We start from the raw sequence: 21,938 nt of genomic DNA, 5'->3' as shown, positions 1-21,938 counted from the left end.
TGTTTACTATAACTTGTCTGTTGGCTCTTTCTTTTCTAGCCATGGTGTTGTCAGTTAATTTTCCGTCTATGAGTTCGACTGTTTCTCTGGTATCTTTCGCCCCTCTTTCGTAGTGCATACTGTTTTATTGAGGATTTTAGGAATGATTTCATACATAATCGTCGAGCTACAATTAATAACAACAAAATACACTATATATATTTATTTGTTAAAAAATAATTATAATAATAAGATAATGTGATACAAATATTCATAATTTAAGCTGCCAATCCACCAATGCTAACATTATTCAAGATGTGATAGTCAAAGCAAAATAATCTTTGGACATACATGTTACTAAAATATATGTAACTCTTAGTCGGTTAAATCCTTTATATGCAAGGATAAAATCTCAAAACAAGTTGTATGAAAAAAAAGTAAATTATAGTATTATAAACTCTATTACAGAAGGGACATATCGCTTCGTACTAATGTTTGATAATTCAATGTGTGGTTTATTCGCTTATCTTTATTTCACAGGATCCATCAACCATTTCCAACTCTTTTGAGTTGAAGGAGACGATCAACTCTCTAAGTCCAGCTTTCGTTGGCAAGATTTCGACTGTTGTCATAAAGGTTTGATTGCTAGGTACAATGCTGAAAAATATAATGTTAGTGATTTAATTTAAAGTCAAAGTTATGAAATAAGCTTTGATTGAATATAATCATTAAATCATTTATGTACAGCAATAGTATTAAAAATAAATCATTGAATTAAGGATGAAATGTTGAATGCACTCAAAATGTAGCATCTATGAAAGATAAAAAGGAACAAAATTGTAAAAAAACATATATTAAACTGTGATTTATGTGATATATATACAAGTATATCTTACCAAAAATCCGAAGTAAACACTTGAAGATACCCGTTTTTTGAACATCTACCTAATAGCTATATTCTCTGTATACGAATTCTTATTCTAATGCCAGAAGAATAAAACGGTTACCTTTGAGGTATAACTTGATTTTGTGTTAAACCGGTACCCTCAACTGTCAACTCGTTACTAGTCAATGCACATGGAAGTGGATTTGTGAACGAAATGTCAGCTTTTATCTTCTCGCCAACCTTTCCAGTAGCGGGTGCCTAAAGTAACAGTATCGATACATATACATATTATAAAGGCAAAACAACACGGTACCATCTAATTTAAGCACATGATATAAGAAAAAAAAGAAAACAAATGACACAGTTTCCAAAGACATTACACGAAAATAAACAAAACAAAGGAGAAAGGTATTAATGTAGCAATTACAAAATTACGTGAATGATTCAGTTCATCCATTATAAATATAAGGAAAATATGGTATACGGTATAATTTGCAATGTGACGAGGTAATACACAAACAAACATCAAATAGAGACATGAAATATGATGTATAGATAACCGTTTATTCTTTAACAACGATACACAACTTATTTGAAGGCCTCAGAGCATGATACAATGAAAGACTATTCACAGACCAAAATCTACGGTTTCATTTATAATAAAAATAGATACAAAAATGTCCACAGCTTTCAAAGAAAACAACTACATAATAAGTTCCTGACGGCCTGTTTTATGTATTTGTACTATAAATCAACAAAAGAGGGATACCCTGTCAGTGAGTTGCTCAATACGAAATCAAATTCATTGTTGTGCTTAAGGGCCAATTTTTCGTGAATTTTGTTGTTACAGGTGAACCACGAAATTAAATGTTTAACAAATAACTAATTTCATATGCACACTTTGGCAAAACCCAGCTCCGATATACACGAAAATGTCAATCTGTCGCAATCTACGAATATCAGTATCGACGAACTATATATACATGAAGTAAAAATGATATATCCTTTATGGTCCTAATTAATTTACATATCTGATTTCATTTGTCGTTTTAAAACCGAGGTTACTGATGGAGTGATTGGCGAACAGACAAAACAAACGGAAGGATAAACTTAACTTACGAATAAATACTACGTATCCGCGAACGAAGAACATGTATTTTTTCTATAATTCTAATATCACGTCCTTATTATGCTCTGTAAACAAAGCCTGGTCAATTGAGCACAAAATATGTTTGAAACATGCGCACGAACTTACTGTTTATATTAACTTTATTTCAATCGTTATCCTTTAAAATATATGCATTTAAGCAGCTAACAAACTTTTATTATATATTTTAATGAAACAACATATATTTATCCTGCTCGTAGTTTTTAAACTCATCAAATATGAACTGCACTGCACAGACTCCTTAAGGAGGAAACCGGAACAGCCATACCACAACATTTTTACGGTAATTTCGCACGCTTCTACCTATAAAAATACTGTATTTGTCCTATTAGAATCGAAATAATTCCTTCATGTCATGCTCTATGCTCATTTTAACATGGGTATATTTCGCTAACGCTCAGTGTAAAATGTTGTCAAATTTAATGCCTACCCATGTTAAAATGAGCAGAGAGCATGACATGAAGGAATTATTTCTTAAATAACTTTAATAAATACCTTGATCTGAAGTTCTGGTTTTATCAAGCGGAAAGTATCTTGATCAACGTATGTATGTTGAGTCTCTAGAATTGTACACATACATGACATCTTCATATGGCACTGGTCAACCAGTTTACTATAATATTCATCAAATGTCACCTTGAGGCTCAATTCCTTACCTGCAAATAAATGAATAGAATATATTTAGAAAAAAAAACCAGAATATTTTGAGTTGCTTATATGTGTTGCATCTGTAATAACTTTGCAGCTAATTTGATACGAATTCAATATAATTATTTCTGTCGTTCATTTCTTTGCAGCGTACATTATTGAGTAACTTTATTGCATACCGGTCGATAGATTGTCACATGACTAGTTGGTCTGAATACATGTATCCTAAAGCTATCGAACTTTCAAAACTGCAAAAGGCTAAAGCACTCTATTTGTGTTGATTTCCAAAACTGATGTATTTCCCGTGATGTTTTGATCTTGTTGCAGTTTAATACTAGTTTGGCTTTGTTTTTGCCATTTTAGTTTTCCAATAAAATATATATGTAGATGTGCTTTATTCAAAAGGCGTTATACAGATTTAGAAGCAAAATCATTAAACAAAGTTTTGTTGTCACGTCCACCAACTTTCAATTAAAATTATTATACAGGTATTATACTCACTTTTATTTGCTGCTATTTTCTCATTGTCAATAGCTAAACTCTTTACTCTTTTGGCTGGAACTCCAGTATAGTACATACTACTTGTACATATTGAACCAGACAGTGTCCGGATCTCTTTGCTGTTATTGCTTATTTTAAGAATAATCTCAAAATCTTTCCCGTATGGAGCTGTTTCTTTCTCCAGCAATTCAAACTGTACATCCTATATCAAAAAATTATTTTGTAATAACTTATAAATACCCGATGATAATAATGATATCTTAGATGTTTAACTTTTAAAAAAAATAGTCAGGTGTCTTTATTGTTATGCCCATTTACAGGCGTTATATTTCTGGTTTGTGCGTCCGTTTGTCCGTCAGTCTGTCCCGCTTCAGGTTAAAGTATCATCTTTATTTGTTTTACTCTCTTCATTGGTCAATAAAATAAATCAATCAATAAATGTCATACATGTTAGAACTTAACCTAGCAATAAAACTAGGTTTAATTCACAATTTGCATCAGACACCAGTTCAAAGTCAGATAAATGACGAGTGGTTTCCATTCACTTCGTCGGTTGATATAGTCGAGTGTTTGATTTGTCGGGTGTAGTTGACCCCTTTTTTAATTTACCTTGTAGTTTGGTATTTTTATCAAAACTTGTTTATATTTTGTTGTTGTGAAAACAGTAAAAATGTAAGAAAAATGCTAAGTTATATATAGCAGTGACTACGATTTCTGTCGGTAAAACTTAAAATGCTAATGTATAGACTTACTTTTTATATCAGTAAATGCGAAATGTTTTTTTTTGTTTATCATTTGAAACTAAATCATTTAAAACTGTTAATTCATGAAATTTGCATGCACTTACCATAGGTTTGCCTTCATGGTATATACCTTTTTTACTAGACTCTTGATTGGCTCGCATAACTGCTGTTCTTTCTTCATTTGAACCTTACAAACAAAACAAATAAAAGGATACAGATAATCTAATTAATTATATCATATATAGTTTTAAATTGAAAAACACATGTGTATAAAATTGACCCTTAACATCAGTTGTAAAAATGAGGATTCATTATTATATTGTTTGGATTTTATTATAACACGAACATATTATCAAAATCAATACTGCCTTTATTCAGTGACAAGATCTTTTATATGTTCAATTAATCAAAAATGTATTCAGCCAAACGAAAACCGGCTCACAACCCATTACCGAGAGAAACATCTCAACTTTAAGAGGATAACAATGATAAAGCAGAATACTGAGAACAAAAACAAATGTCAACATGCATAGAAACTTAGATCAAACCAAAAGTAAAATGTATTACCTTCTTGATGTTTGTACTGATTTGTCACATCCTCGCGAAATCTATCATAACAGAAAGTTTCAAAATTTCCCATTGGTTTCCCTGTTGGTAAATTTGTACTTATATGTTTTCCAATGCTGAAAAAATAATTGATCAATTTCAAAAGAACATCATGTTATTCAATTTATTTTGAAGACGAAGGTTAATTTGATCATAGACACTAGGACTTAATTTGTGTACGCCAGTCGCGCACTGCGTCTACAAAAGACTTATCACTGATCTATAGATTAAAAAGGGAAGTAAAGACCCATGGTTGTCTGGTTTAACGGTAAAGAGCTACTATAATATTTTCCTAAGGGAGACAATCCATAGTATTTCAAAACATTTAAAGTTTTGTAAACAATTGTTTTTATAGTTATTGCAATAGCATAACTATTCTTGCCAACACAGAATTCGAAGAGCTCTCAAAGAAATCTCAGAATTTTCTTTGTACGGCTTTTGCAGTTTTTCCTTGCACAAAAACACAAGGGAAAATTACTTCACAAATATAGCTAAGTCATCAAATTTCAAATTTGCCATAACGTTAAAGCGTTAAATATATTTAAAATTGATATATCTTTCAATCAAGACACAGAATATACTTCTAGATGCGAAACGTTTTATATTTGTATGTCTTATTTTTTTTTCAAAAAAAAAATACAAAATAAGATATTTACACTAATACTTATATGTGCTTTAATTAAGTTGTGTGTGCAAATATGGATTTCGATGCTGATTACCTGTGTTTGTTGAGTCCAATATGTTTGAGATCACCCGTTTCCTGCATTTGCCAGAAAACTCTATCTGCATTCACCTCAGCGAAAACAAACGGTGTATCAAAGGGAAGGTAGACCTCACCGGTTTTAATGGCTGCTAATGGTGCAGGTCCACATTGATATATACCTGAGGTAATACATATCACATTACAAATTACATTAATTTTTTTTAAATAAAATATCTACATCAATAAAGTAATTCAATGTTACACCAAAAGATAAATTAACAAAAATGCCGAACTCCAAGGAAAATTGAAAACGGAAAGTGCCGAGGCAAATGGCAAAACCAAAAGCTCAAACACATCAAGCAAATGAATACCAAACAGTCCTATTCTTGACATGGTACATGCTTGCTTGTTTATGATAACAATAGTGGATTAATCCTGGTTTTATAACTAGCTTAAACTCTCACTTGTGTGACAGTCGCATAAAATATTGTATCACAATCTTCTTCATTATGAAAACAATCGAATATTTTAACAACGAAAAACAAATAGGGCTAAGGCACATTAGCATACACGAAAGACAATAAGACAAAAATTTAACATAACACAAAACACAATGTCCGGAAGTAAAAGTACTGAGCCACGTCAAATGGATAATACCCAAAAAAAATATCCTCATTAGTTGGTGTTTTTTTCATTATTGTTCTGCTGTACAGATCATATATACTGTAAAGTATTTGATGTGCTAGTTTCGACTGCTGTTAAATTGTTTTTCCTCGACGGTAGCATCAGCTCAATAGTCAATGCTTCGAGACTCAGATTATTTATAACATTCCCGCCTTATGTGCGGACTTTTAATGCTGTGTTGAAGACTTATTAATGGTCTCGAGCTATTTTCTGCTCTTCGGTCGGGTTATTGGCTGTTTGACACATTCCATTTTTTACTTATTTTAATTTAACATGAAAAATTTCTCGTTAATAAATTAGGAAACATAGTTGATCTTGATCAATTCGGTTAATCTGCTTATGTCCTTTTTTGTCATATAGCTCCTTCAAAATACTAAATCGTAAGTTATAGCGTTTACTGTGAGGAATCTGGGACAGAGCTACAGACAAATTTACGCACAAATTTATAAAAGGATATTTGTGCAAAAAAAGAGGGACGAAAGATACCAAAGGGACAGTCAAACTCGTAAATCTAAAACAAACTGACAACGCCATGGCTAAAAATGAAAGAGACAAACAGAGAAACAATAGTACACATGACACAACATAGAAAACTAAAGAATAAACAACACGAACCCCACCAAAAACATGCAAGCGTGATACATTAAGATAGAGATAACATTATCATATGCATAGTTTTTAATGTATTTTTACAAATTCCCGAAAATATACATACATTTTCAATTGTATTATGTAATGCTTGATATTTATTTAGAAAAACGTGACCGTAACCATTGATGGCCAAAGAAGATATGGAATGTAAGTCAATAGGGCAGCATCCCAACAATGCACAATAATAATAATATAACTTTATTCAAATTTTAATGAACGACTGTGAAAGTATTTATATCTTATCACTAGCTATCTCCGATTTCATGAACCGCTCAAAGTCAAGATATAATTTCAACATGGATAAAGAGATGTATTACTATTCTCGCTAAAATTTAATATAAAACAAAAAAGCGTCAAAGACAACTCTCTTCTGACTATTTCTTACACTGGAATAGAAAAACACAGAAAAAATTTAAAGATTAAAAGATGTGATGAGACAACGTACATTTGTAAAAAACAATATTACAAATCCCTCCAAAAAAACAAAATTCATATTGATTTACAAAATACGAAGAACCAACTATATAAACCGATACTTTTTGATAAAGTATGACAAATTCTTCCAAGCTCTTCAAAGATTGTGACTGAAAAAAATATTTAAACCTACCTTCACTGGCTTCCTGTGGTGTTGCGTCTATTGCTTGCCATCCGCCATAGCCTTTTGGTAGGTCAGGCCTTGCCATCCATACATCATTCCATACATGAAAATTCCTAAAATTACAATATGATTACAAAATTGTATATTCGCATAAAAGTTTCTTGTATGTTTGGGTAGGAGCAAACAAAATTCTGGAAAACGATTTTTGCAATTTCTATATTACACAGATTAGTTGTGTGGTTTTTTTTTCAAATGGGATTTTACTGATTGAAAATATCGCTCTACTATCGTCAAAGATGAATATAGTACAACACTTTTATTCAGTATCTAAATGCAATGTTTGGTCTGGACAAGAGTGGAAATAATTTCTGAACATCATTAAGTGAATTTTATTACGATACAATGAGTGGGTTTTTTTTTTTATTAAAAACAAAATTGCAGTAGATGTGTATTTGTTCTGTTACTTTTTTGTGTAAATTTGACCCACTGATAAACACACTTAGATAGAAACAATGGAGGATTTTTTCAATATAGCCAGATTATTTGAACACTTCAGATTTTTTTTTCCTGTTAGTTGTTTTACATATTTTAATCCTAGACCTTTAATAATTTACTAAATGTTTAAGTTCATGATATATTTCAAATGTCGTTCAGTGACTTATTATTGCCTCATCAGTAATTACACAACACTGATTATATGCTTATCAAGTACTCAACATGACAGGAATCATTTGTTCTCCAGCCTTTAAAGATTGGTTCAGATGATGTCATTTGCATGTCAAAATCGTGTTACCTGATTTTGTTTTCGTCAGCTCAAAGCAAAAACTGCGCTTCTCAAAACTGATATTTTGTTGTACGGAATTATTTTTATACTAATATGTGAAAGAGAGGCGAAAAATACAAACTGGATAGCTAACCTTATAAGTTGAAAACGAACTACAACTGCCATTTCCCCCCCCCCCCAAAAAAAGAAGAAAAAAATACAACAAAGCACATACCATTGTTGTACATAGTTTTCTTAGTCAAACAAACAATAATCTACTCACAATTACCTTTTAGTCTTATATTATAAGAGTTGTTCCTATCTTTAGGAAGCTAATGCAAACAAACTTAAGAAGCTGCACAAACCGAATCAAAAATTAGGGGTGACCGCATGAATGTTAATCATATCTTCTCCACTAGTTGAACCTGTCGTTATGCTTATGAAAATACACAACCAGTGAAAAATCTGATTTATTAAGTCATACTGGCGGAAAAGAGGATGGGAGTTTGGATATGACTATAGGAACATATCCTTTGTCAATTTAAAAACAGATATTCCATATAATGGCAAACCAACTCGTGGTAACATAAAACATTCGAATCACTTGGAATAATTGGTTTAATATCTTCTTTGTAAGTAGCAATTGTTCTTTCAAGAAACTCCTGGTAGGAATTGCATGCTTGATAAAAGAGGGGCAAAAGAAATCATAGGAACAGCCAAATTCATAGATAAAACTCAACTAGAAAATATACATGCATATACAGGCGGTGATAGAAAGCTGCTTTTAAAAACTGAAGCTTGGTAATGTTGGGTCATACCTTATATGTAACTTTCAGAATTAGCATGCAGCCATTTGTCTTGTTCGCAAATTGATAGAAAACGTTATGTTTCACTTACCAAACGCTATCATCATCGAGTTCATCTAATGCATCTCCTTTCACATCAAAGTGGTTGTCAATAGAAATAGAACCATCGCAATCATGTGCAGATGCAAAATTTGTCACACTTCTTGCTGGTATACCAAGAGTTCTACAAACTGTTATATAAAATTATTTTTAAATTGAAATTGAGATAATGAAAAGTAGATAATAATCATGGTACTTGCATTTACATGACTTATCTAAAAACAAATTCGTATGCTTGTGTTTATTTGGATAAAGAGTGACAGCAGTGCATAAATTAACCAGACTTAAATAAATGAATTATATAATACAAAACCTATCTTCACCTTATTGTATACCCCTATTCCCCAAATTGCTGACACTATCAGTGCGTCCGTCGTTGTCGCGTATTCCCGTACATAATTTTTGTAATGACTTAACTCAGCTTTTGATATGCACTAAAATTAACGACAGATCTGTATTTTAGCTTCATAATGACCTTTTGAACCGTGAACAATGTACGCAGTTTTGTATTTGTTTCTGCAGTCACTTTTTTGCTAACAATTAGATGTTTTTCCTGAAAGCCTATAATACTGCCCAATAATTTAAGTTCTTAAACGTCGGGTGCTTATTCTTGATACATGGTATATTTTCGACTTATTTCGAGTTCGGCCCAGGTAAAAAGAAAAAGATGTCCCCGCTAGTGCAATGAGACATTCATCAATTAAAACATATATATGTTAACTTAACTTTTTAAGCAAGAAATAGAAGTCATCTGAGGGCATTACCGAAATCTCTTTCCATTTATTACTACGAAACAGTAGAGAATCATCTATTCTTGCTTTTGAAACTCGTGCATATAAAATTGATAATTTTTTCGACAAATACAATATCAAAGGCAAAGTATAAAAAAGAGGTTTTAACTTACGAGTTGTAGTTATTCCAGAGAAAACCCAGCATTGTCCATAACATACAGTCCGTTTAGTTTTATAATATTCTTGTAAAATGGCAATACTCCCAACCCAATGCAATGGCGACTTCCCTCCTTCGTAGTCACCTGACCAGTTTCCTTCTAAAACGCCATATTCGTCTGAACCGTTTGCCTGAGAGAGAAATACAATAATTTAAATCATTATCAAGATTATAGCAAATCGTTCTGAACTGATATGTGCTGATCATTTTTCGAAAAGAACTGGTTGGTACTGTTTCTAATGTAACACTAAGTCTTGTTGCGTTTTTTGTAAGTGTTAAAAATAGACGGACAACACCCAAGGTATATTTAAACACACAAATCGCTTACAAACTGACATGGCAAATAAAAACGAAAAACCACCAAGCATTTAACAACAAAACGTAACAATTTTAATGCACCAAATGTGCATTTCGACAATTAATGTATCTTCAGTGATGTTCGAGACCAAATATTTTTATGTCCAAAATCTAAGAGAAATGTTGAAGAGCAGATTAAACCGAAAGAGGACATAAATTATAGCCAAAAATTCCATAAGGAATATGTTTTCCTTTACTTATTTAAAAATATTAATGCAGCAAATTGTAATCAAACAATATCCGTATGTTTATGTCAGTAACGACGAAATTGCTACTGTGTTGGTAATACATTTGAATCCCAGTCCACTGTTTACATGGATACATGTACTCATACTGTTATTTATAATACTTTCAATATCTGACTATTTTCTCCGTTTTTCTTCGATTAATATGTTCGGGTTTGTCAATTTGAATACCTAACATTATACATGTGCATGTCAAAGGAGATCTGAGAATTATTTGAACGACACAGCATCCCTATAGTTATCTCAAAGTCAACATTAACGTACTTATTTTTATTTCATAAACTCTGATTTAACCTACCAGTGCTGAAATCTTTCGTGCCATTTTGACTGGATCTCCCCTAGTTGACCAGAGTGAAACATTACTGTCGAGAAGATACATGGCACAATCAAGAATATCTTTTTCAAACTGTAAAAAATAATGTTAATAATAAAACCATATTACACAAGACCTAAGTGTGAATTCGTAATTGAAAACCTACAAACATTTCAATTCTATTTGACTTATCTCAACTTTTTATAAATATCGCTTGCTATTTTTACAAATACTGAGCAAGACAATTAATTTGTACATGTGAATACATGTAAAACGATCATAAAAGTCATTCTTGAGGTTATCTGCAGTCACTCACAAAACTACAGTTCTCATTGAAAAAAATGCATGTTTTTATTTAAGAATTGAATGCTTCTTTTTGTAACTTCTTTGGGATGTAAAATCGTTGACCGAAGTACATTTTGTATGAAGCACTAAGTGAAACATACATTTAATGTAATAATAAAACGATGCATAATTGAAATAGTTACAATACGCATCAACCTGTTCACTAAATCTTATTATTTATAAATAGTTTCATTTCTTTAATTAGATATAATTATTGTTTCTAAATATTTTGCATCACTTGCATGTTTCTGAGTTTGAGAATGTGTGTTTAATTAAACATGCAGTTTGTCTCGTCGACTCGTCTTCGTAAAGATTTGATTAGATTGTGATAGCGATGTAAATGTTGGAAGTATATGACAATGCTACATTGGTTTGTATATCATAATATTAACATTAACTCGGTGCATTACGTTTGCGCGCACTACAATTACATTTGCGCGCAGCTGTTGCCTACATTTGCGCGCATTTTTTTGACAGGTGAACTCAGGTAAATTACAGGGAAAATACTTTATTATTTATTAATTTGTTCAATTATTTACAAGTATCAATACCCTCTGTTAGTCTAAGTCTCATAAGGGACATATTTTGAAACATTACAACCATTAACTATATGTACCTGTCCAAAGTTCCATTTTCGTCCATTCATTGACTTCTGGTTTCCAACATATATTCTTCCTTTGTCATTTAAAATGTATTCGTTCAGCAAATCTTGTTCATGGAGGTAAACTTGATCGTCTATAAAAAGAAAACACTTTTCAGATGATACAGCTGTCGATAGTCAATATGTATTAATTATGTCATTATGAAATTATCACAATTTGATAAAATAATCATTCTTTTTTCTTTTGGTACCTCATTTATAAAATTTAAAAGAAGGACGAGTGGAATGACATCAGTTTAAAGATGTGCTATTGGGGACGAAAAATCTTTGCATTGTGCTACCTTAAACGAGAAAACTTTAGAGCACTGGACACATCTCAAATCATACTTTATTGTATGGATAGATTAGGCAAATCTATTTTTGGAAAGATTAACATGATTACCCATAATAATTCTTAGAATAAGAATAAAATACTTTAATACATGCACAATGCAACTTGTTACGTGTTGATAATGTGAAATTGATATTATAATTTTTAGATTGTGATGCGGGAAATTTTCATATATTGCGTGTAATTCATCTCATGTAGGTAATCATATATCAAAAAAAAAACATTATAAATATCAAAATTATCATTCAAATAAAAAACAAAACAAATTTTAAAGTTCACAATGGAATTATCCTTTTATAACAGTTTTTAAGACTGATTAAAATCCAGACTGAATGGTCACAAAGACTGAATCGCGGTATTACCACTATTAATGTGGCATTTATATTAGATGTGAAGCACTGCTATCAAATGTGAATTATTGATATTAAATGTGAAGCATTTTTATGAAATGTGAAGCATTTTAATGAAATGTGAAGCATTTTAATGAAATGTGAAGCATTTTAATGAAATGTGAAGCATTTTTATGAAATGTGAAGCATTTTAATGAAAGTGAAGCATTTTAATGAAATGTGAAGCATTTTTATGAGATGTGAAAGACTGTTATCAAATGTGAAATATTGCTATCAAATGTAAAGCATTTTTACCTGATAGTTAGACAAAAGGTCACGAAATGTAGGTGAACATACGATGTTGATGTATATTCACTACATAAGTTAGTAAAACTTTCTTTAACTTGATAAGATGCCAATGTAGATAATTTTTACGGTACTGTTTGCAAAGTATTAGTAAAAGACTTCTGTAAAACTTATTTCACTTACAATTCTGGAATTAGACAAATTTAATCATAAGAAACAAGAACCTGTGTAATATCGTTATCAGGTCTTGCAATTAAAAAAAATGGGGAAGACCATAAACAAATTAGTCTATACATCACATAATACTTGCCTTTACACCAAGGATTGAATAGAATGTATATATTTTGATCGTGACACATGTCGAATACTATTGTCTTGTTATCAGATTTCACAACAGTTTCTATCTGTAGCTTCCATATTCCAACATAACAAGTAGGCGGAGTATTTATCCTGATAGACAATCTTTTCTTCTCGTTCTTTAAGATCCATGCTCCCCATTCTTTCTTTGTGTCCTTATCTGAGAGAATGAGACTAACACGTGTCCCTTTTGATGGTGATGGATTATCCCCTGAAAAAGAAATACCGCTATGCTGTATATTTGCACTAAAAACTTTTTACGATTTTGATGAACTTTTTCCCAAAACAACATTTCAGTTCACAGAAATTACTTTTTTGCCGAATTAAATGAACTAGTGTGTTACTGACTTTATAGCTATGTGTCAACGTTATAGGAACTACTTTATTTAACCACGTCAGTAAACTACTCTCTTATTCAGTACAGGAACTTATTCTTCAACAATGAGCAAACCCCATATCCTATATCATAACTTAAAAGGCACTGGGATAAAGAGTGTATTAAGTAAATATACCTGCGAGAAACACGAATTTTAGATCATCTTTCTTTACGTCATAATCTCTATTCACTTCAATTGCAATATCGAATATCTGGCCACGTCTCACTATCAGACCTCTGCCTTCCTCGCTGATACTATACTCATTAGTGTGGTGTTCCTTTGAGTTTGTAGATATATTCAAATCCACATTTTCTACAATCAAATCTGGTTTAACTGGTGGTACAGGTTCTACAAAATAAAGCAAAAGTCTAGTGTTATATGTACTATTATATGGATGCAGGAAATTATAATATTATCAATTATAAGACCCATAATATATGCAATGATGTTATTAAAGTTAAATCTTATATTATCCGTTTCAAAAAAACTCATAGTCATTTATTTTTTTCAATAAAATCATGATACTAAAGAAAAAACGGCTTTCCGTCCATGCTTTACCGACTTGTGTTGTTAAAAAAATGACAATAAGAAAAAAAAATCTCCCCCCCCCCCCAAAAAAAACCCCAGATAAATGCGATTTTTCCGATTTTCAGTTAAGTACAACAGCCAAACGATATATGCAAAATGTTACTCCAATTGGTGGCATAGACCATTTACCGTACCTTGTTCCAGGTCCTGAATGTTTTGTGTTTTAGTTTATGCAAAATAATGTTATGACCCTTTTGTTCAGATTAATATTGTGCATGTCGACGCCATCTTCAAAAGCACACATGATCAGTCCCCCTATCGCAAGTAACATTAACCCTATCTATAGCTATATTTTCATTTTTTTTTTTAATATTTCTATTATTGGACATGCAATGATTGATTTCATTACACGCCTTTTTAACTATATGATTATGTCTTAAAAGTTCAAATTCCAAAAAGACATTAAATGATTTAAAAAAAAAAGACTTACCTTCCTTTTCTTTAATTGGTTTTCGGCCTTCTGATGTTGGAATTCCAACTGTACGCCTAGGAAAATTGGAAAGTGTGAATCTGTTACCATTATCTGTGAGGACATCGCTATAAAGTCTCGTGCGGATAGTAGAAGTACTTCCGATACGTCTGCTACGCGGCAATGATCGACTTCTCCTTGTTCTCATTGTGAAATGTGTAAAACTGAAGTGAAAAAAGAAAACATAAATAATAATATACTTGAAAGAAATGTTAATAGGATGATTCTAATTTAAAGAAGCACTGTTTGTATTGCTAATACACGACCATGATGCATTATTACAACCTAAATGATAATTGGCAAGAAGAGCGTTAATAATAGTATAGATGTTCTGTTGGATAACTATCGTAAGTATGACATAATCTAAAAATAAATATAAAGTATGCGCTCTTTCAGATTCTTGTGGCTATCAAGGTCACATCTTGCATCTTTATCTCGTAATGAGTAGACATATAACAACATTAACTTAGACATCAAAAGACATGCATAACAAAACAAGGAACTACACAAATGTGAACTCTTGGTTATTGCACCTTACAACAGACGTGCATTACTTGTTCAAAACTCGAGGTATTTATAAGTTAACGATCACACACTGGTGTAGCATAGAATCGTAGAAAGGGAGACAGCGTAAATTACATTATATATCTCCTCATTTTTCTAGAATTAAACGATGAATATCTTTTTCATTCTTAGTCTAAACGGGTAGCTGTTGTGATTCAGTTAAATATATCTGATGTTCATGTTTCTAAACTAAACTAGAGCTCACCTTGGTATATATGCATGTGCATATTCGACAAACCTAAAGACAAGTTCTCAAAAGTCGAGACGAGAATGAACTTGTTTCCGAAATCTCCAGGGTTTTGTATCCTTTATTGCTGATCATTTAAAATTTATTAGTTTCTATGTTCTTTACTTTTTTGTTCAAAACACAAAAAAACTACATTGAAGCTTAGTTTTTATATCGTTCTATTCTGATTTGGATACAAAGTCATGTATAAATGTACTATATATATAAGACATGTATACCGCTTGGTTTATTATACAGTTGCATGTATGTCGGTTTATATTGACTGTAAATTATCGTGTTTTTTTTAAATGGTTTTCACGTCTAATTTAACCAGAAAGTATATGTAAAGTGACCATGATTGTGTTTTCGTCTATTTCAATTAATCATGCTGATAAAGTCATGCGTACTATAACATCTAATATAACATCACTTCAGTATAAACTTACCACACACTTCCTGTCATTTTCGATAAAAAAAAAAGGTACAAAAAGAATTGAAAAAAAACGCCTTTTTTACTTAATCATAATGATGTGTTCGACCAGGAATGGATAAAGAACTGGAAAATTAAGCCACGGCGCGTTGCCAGTAAAATTGCATTTGCGACCGTCAAAACATCGTATTAAAGATGGCTTATTTTTAACAACAGTAGTTATTCCTCGAATATTGAAGTCTGTATGCGCCAATTGGACATACTTGTATAAAAAAGAAGATGTGGTATGATTGCCAACATGTTTTTTGAATGAATGTATTCAAGCTATTATTTTTAATAATACAAGCAAAACGCATTGTCAACACGCTGTAAAATATTACTAAAATTGCGGCATTTTGAAAGTATGAATTATAGAAGGGACCTAAATAGCAAAGCACGTTCCACATGCTTGTTTGCGCATTTACAAAATTTAGTCCTGGTATCTATGATGAGTTTATTTACAACCACTGGGTCGATGCCACTGCTGGTAGAGATTTATTTCCCCGAAGGTGTCACCAGCCCAGTAGTCAGCACTTTTTGTGCTGACATGAATTGTTATTGATATGATTATATTTATAAATTAACTGTTAACAAAGTTTTGAGTTTTTGAAAAACTAAGGCTTTTCTACCTCATGCATAGATTACCTTAGCTGAAGATGGCAAAACTTTTAGGAATTTCGGCCCCTAATACTCTTCAACTTCATACTTTATTTAACCTTTTTAAATAACTTTCTTTGATTCGGGCGTCACTGATGAGTCTTTCATAGGCGAATTGCTCGTCTGGCGCATTTACAAAATTTAGTTCTGGTATCTATGATGAGTTTATTTATGCATAACGTTAAGAAAAATATGTAGCAATTTGCCTCGCATTAGACCAGTCATAAAAGTTTATCCGATCTATTGTCCTGTTTAGTATGCTTGTTTTGTGTAAAAACCTGTTCGTTTGATTAGCTAATTACGATGGCGCGTTATTCAAAAAATAGTATTCATATCAAAATGAAATGTTACAATCATAATGACATGTGCTTTCACAAAAAAATGCTTCCGCGCTTCAAACAAAATTTCTGTTGTCTTAAATCAACACTTTTACATCCAAATGACATTACAAAATGAGGCTCAATTATACAATTTCATGCAGTATATTTCTTAGATTGAAAGTATACTAGTTTGAAAGTGTAGTGGGATCTGGTCAAATGAATTGATAAGCTTTTAAGGTATATGAAATGAAAGTTACAATCTTATATGTTACAATTATACGTACTTGTACTAGAATCTTGCACCCTGTAAACAGAGAAGCTTGTACCTTCTTTGTCAAATTGCTAATATAGTGTGTATGTTTGGGTTTTTGTAACGATGTTTAAGCTTTTTCCTTCTGTAACAAATGGATAACGCATTTTCAAGTTTGTTCCTTATTTAACAAATGGATAACAAGTTCTGAAGTTTGTTCCTGCTATAACAAGTAGATTTGTAATATGAGATGTTTTATGTTTTAATTGTTATACATGTATTAGGAAATCTTTTAAAAAAATGATTGAAGGAAAGAATTAAATCAAGATAACTTTGTTTTTTGATTAATGTGCTCAATTGACTTTTACTAGCCTAAAATTATTTGCTCTACTTTTCATGTTCCTTTAGATTTTCTTATTTACCTCACAGTAAAGTTAAATATTTTTGTCTTTATACTTATTCTTAATGATGAATAATTTGAATGTTTAAAACTTCATCTTAATATGTAATTCTTCCTCCTGCCTAAACTAAACATTTAACTGAAACACTGTACAAATACAAGGAAGAAATAAATAAATAGATTGACGGTTTTATCTTGATAGAATTTTACACCACCTTCTTCCTTATGAATTTTACATATGTGTACACCGTACATTGACCTATAATGGTTTACTTTTATAAATTGTTATTTGGATTGAGAGTTGTTTCATTGGCACTCATACCACATCTTCCTATATCTATATAAATATTTTCATATCTATTGACCGATTTGAAGAATGGAAACTCGTTTGATGCATTCCATGAAGATGAAAAATAAATACATTTAGGGGTTAACAGAGAAATAATACTTATTTAATGATAATGAATAAACTCATCATAGATACCAGGACCAAATTTTGTATATACGCCAGACGCGCGTTTCGTCTACAAAAGAAAGACTCATCAGTGACGCTCGAATCCAAAAAAGGCAAAAGGCCAAATAAACTACGAAGTTGAAGAGCATTGAGGACAACACACTATAAGAATACCCATTGTATTGTACGATTTTGTTTAGCAGAAATGCATGATAACTGTCTTATACTAATTTACTCTTCTCTAATTAAATAATCTATATATATATATAGATAAAGTTTTCTAACATCGAGAAAAATACGCATGAAAGTGCGACACTCTTTGTGAATGTTATATAATATGTGGAAGTTCAAAAGATGAAATTAAATGATTTTTTTATGCCTGTGAATATTTACTCAACATCTACTGTGTAAATTGATGTTTCTAGATGTTGCCTAGAGTGACGTTCACTCCTAGTTTTTGGGTAGGTAAGAAAAGGCGGATATATTAAACAGTTAAAGGCAATATAAAACAAGCTTAGGGTAAGATAAAGGTCGTAGTTATTTGTAAAATATGACCTGAAGAACTCTCTTGGACAGTTTTAAACGTAGTATAGCGTGTCAGATATATCACAATTTGAAAATTAGATATGTCCGAAGAGGAGACTTTGAGTAATAAATAAAACATTTGTGAGTGTCTCGATGGGGTAAACAGAACAGTTATCATTGCAGAAGAATAGATAGATTAAATAGAGAAATAAAGACCCCCACCCCCTAAAATAAGAAAGGCAAAAATGATTTTCTCTCATTATATTTGATAGGTTTTTTTTCTATTCATGTGATTCATGAACAGGTTCAGAAAGTAGTTTAACTTCATACAATATATTTAAACTTTTAAAAGGATCTCATCTTTTATATTTCTTAAAGTATGATTACAATGTACAGCTTAAATATCAATGGCAATGTAAATATTGACTACATGTATTTAAATATGACCCATCTGATTATCACACTTAAAATAAGTGTGTTGAACTTGACCAGTCTGTTAAACTCAAGCAGATTATATTTTCACACTTAAATCTTGCACGTAATACGTTTATCTATACTACCCTTTCCTGTTTTAAGATTATCCAATTATGAAACAAATAAACAAGTTATTGCATTACCATATATATATTTTATATATAATCACAAATCGTAAGTACTTGTAAGATATTGTTGTACATGTATAAGGGTCAAGTATCTAACATATATCCGAATTAGAAATTTTTCAAATAATTTGTAACACAAAATTGGACGGAAAATACATGTATTATCCTTTAATAGACTTGGTATATTCTGCCTTTAATAAGACCATTATTATTACACATTGTATATTCACAAAAACATATAAATAGTGAATTAACGATAGAATTAACGACAACGTGTCGGATGTTGCATTAAAATGTTACAAATATGACAAATTATATGCTGAATAATTATGTAACGATTTGATCGTTATGGATAATTCAAAAATGACTTCTTACCTTTGACTAGTAACAAAAGAAGATTAAAATTTGCTGATCAACAATTATATAGTACACGGTTGTTATTTAAAATTTTCAAACTTATTATAGGTTACAAAGAATTTAAATCTACCCTGTCGAGGTTGCAAACAAACATAAAAGTGATATTTGAGCTAGTTATGTGTGTATCGATGGGATATCTTTACAATTCTATACATTTGTATCATGTTGAATGGTTATGCATGTTATATAACATTCATACAGCGTATCGTACCATCCCACATATGCATCTTGATGTTAAAAAACAAAATCTTTCACTTCACAGTCATAAACCTTATAAAAACTGAAAAAAAATGTGCTGAACGTCACATAAAAATAACTGAATTTGAGAAGAAAGCATTTGTTTTAGATTACAGGTGGTTGGGTGGGTGTTTTGCGTTATAATGTTACAACGACACTGTAGATGAACTTTTTAAACATCAATTCTCTGTAATAGACCAAATATGAAACGTTTTGCCCAGATTATTTTTTTTTCGATTACTTTTTTTTAAGTTGAAATGGTCCAAACTAACAGTCAAATTAAAAAAAAAATCAATGAAAAAAATCTGAATAGTCCGGTTGCCATGGAAACCATGTGACATCATGTATATATTAGTATAGCAAGGAGAAATGGCTAACATTGTATTTTATGATAAAAAATGAGATAAGGCATATCTTTGGGTATAAGAGAAGATTTTAATCATTTAAACTGCTAACTGACAAATTTAAAAAAAAAAAAGTTTTTTGATACATTAGGTTGACTGTCCACTAAACACAAAAATCGGCATGATTTTTGCTGATTTTTGTCATTTTTTACATCTGATTTTACCATAAACGCAGAAATCCTCACATAAAAGACTATAAACTATAAAATTATGAATGTTTTGTCAAAAATATGCTGCAAAAAAATTATTGGGTAAAAGTTGCAGAAAATTGCCTATAAAGGAATATTGGTCATTGTAATTTATCCTGAAATTCCCTCTTTTTTATGTTATACTAGAACATATCCGTGATATTACGAGTCCGTGACTGAATTAAAGTATATAACTATGCGCAAGCCTTATTTTAGTATTAGTATTGTCATCTGATAAAGTCATACCGATTATAAGGTACACAGTTTTTTTCTCTGCTTTCAAATCTTTCTGTTTGAACCCGTCGAACTGGAACTTATCAATTATTGGTAATATTAATTATTTGGAAAACAAAAGGTCCTGGAATGGAGTATTTTTTAATCAACAGCATTGTTCTATATTAGTTATAAAAAAAATGAATTCTTTGATTCGCTGTTTTACGTCATGCCCTCTAACAAATTGAAGTGTATATAGCATATTAATCCTAAATACACCGTTTGGTGGTGCGCCTGGTAGATGCGGAACGTACAGATAAGGTAATAGGTAACAGATGAATATACTATTGGTATTATCGGTATCGGACTCGACCCGGAACTTCTTAATTATTGGCAATATTAATTACGTGGAAAACAAAAGGGCCTGAAGTGGTGTAATTTTTAATCTACACCTTTGTACTATATTAGTTATATATAAAGTTGAATTCTGTGATTCGTCGTTTTTACGTGATGACGGCTGACAAATTGGACCTCGTAATTTTAGTATTATAGATTTGTAAATAAATATTTCATATGAATATTTCCATGATAAAATAGTCCCTTCTTATGAAAACAACTATTTATTAGATGTATATAGGGTAATTATATCATATTACATGTTCCAGCAATTAAAAATTTAATGCTCAAACTAATCTGGATGTAATTTCGAAAAATTAGTTATTTCCCTTTTTTGAAAATCTTCGTTCAAGAGATAAAAAATACTGTATTCCACAGATAGTGATATACTTATAATATATATGTTGTCTGTTCAATTTTCAAAACAATTTCCGGACATAATTAGTGACATTTATTTCAATGAAATATCAAGAGCTATCTGCCCTGAAATTTTCAGATGAATTGGATAACCGGTTGTTTGGATGCTGCCCCCGAATTGGTAATTTTTCCGTTTTTGATTGTTATCTTAAATATTATTATAGATAGAGATAATCTGTAAACAGCAATAATGTTCAGCAAAGTAAGATCTACCAATAAGTCAGGATGACTAAAATGGTCAATTTACCCCTTTTAAGGAGTTATAATATTGCCCTTTGTAGTCATGTTTTACCAATGTTTCGTAAATTTTTGTAATCTTATACAAACATTTTCTCCGCTGAATCTACTGGGCTAAATTTAACCAATCTAAGCCTCATTCATTATTAGGGTATCTAGTTTTAAAATGTGTGCGGTGACCCAGCCAACCAACCAAGATGGCCACCATGGCTAAAATAGAGCATAGGGTAAATGTAGATTTTGGCTTACAACAGTCTGAACATGATAAAATTGAAAAGAAAAATGAAATAGAAACAATCAAGGGATTGCATGAAAGATTTATTAACAGTCATTATGGATATGAGAAATGACATATTTTACTAATATCCATAATATGAAAATAAGGAAGAATTGAACTTTCATATACGTTTTGTACTAGTAAATTTTCCATTAAATCCACATAACATGTTATGACAAACACTAAAAAGTGAAAAGGAAAAGTTTTGAGGATGCACATCAAAC

The 21,938-nt window shown here is 31.1% G+C and overlaps 1 protein-coding gene across 2 annotated transcripts; it reads right to left on the bottom strand.

The window, feature by feature from the left end:
* Positions 1–218: 218 nt before the first annotated feature.
* LOC134721506 (hemocyte protein-glutamine gamma-glutamyltransferase-like) lies at positions 219–19,421 on the bottom strand. 2 transcript variants are annotated; one of them, XM_063584577.1, is made up of 17 exons: positions 19,304–19,399; positions 16,982–17,092; positions 14,423–14,625; positions 13,540–13,752; positions 12,981–13,238; positions 11,660–11,778; positions 10,684–10,791; positions 9,740–9,914; positions 8,828–8,966; positions 7,177–7,280; positions 5,251–5,413; positions 4,493–4,608; positions 4,030–4,112; positions 3,183–3,384; positions 2,529–2,689; positions 987–1,123; positions 219–636 (listed from the first exon to the last, which is right to left on the bottom strand). In XM_063584577.1, exons 3-17 carry the CDS (start codon positions 14,607–14,609, stop codon positions 495–497), a joined length of 2,307 nt encoding a protein of 768 aa, XP_063440647.1. In that variant the 5' UTR covers positions 14,610–14,625; positions 16,982–17,092; positions 19,304–19,399; the 3' UTR covers positions 219–494. The 2 variants fall into 2 exon arrangements, with proteins under 2 accessions (XP_063440647.1, XP_063440649.1); XM_063584579.1 differs by lacking the exon at positions 16,982–17,092 and having other exon boundaries at positions 19,304–19,421.
* Positions 19,422–21,938: the final 2,517 nt, after the last annotated feature.

Source organism: Mytilus trossulus, chromosome 6, assembly GCF_036588685.1.
Source record: "Mytilus trossulus isolate FHL-02 chromosome 6, PNRI_Mtr1.1.1.hap1, whole genome shotgun sequence".
Taxonomy (NCBI): Eukaryota; Metazoa; Mollusca; class Bivalvia; order Mytilida; family Mytilidae; genus Mytilus; species Mytilus trossulus.
Note: the sequence above shows the minus strand (reverse complement) of the source record. Positions and strands in the feature narration are given on the sequence as shown.

Bases quoted from the DNA above. Each gene is read 5' to 3' on its own strand.
- LOC134721506 (XM_063584579.1), bottom strand. From the start codon at position 14,609: ATGAGAACAAGGAGAAGTCGATCATTGCCGCGTAGCAGACGTATCGGA. The intron at 9,915-10,683 runs GTAGGTTAAATC...TTTCTCTCTCAG, and splicing joins CACGAAAGATTTCAGCACTG to GCAAACGGTTCAGACGAATA. The intron at 5,414-7,176 runs GTAGGTTTAAAT...GTATTACCTCAG, and splicing joins ACCACAGGAAGCCAGTGAAG to GTATATATCAATGTGGACCT.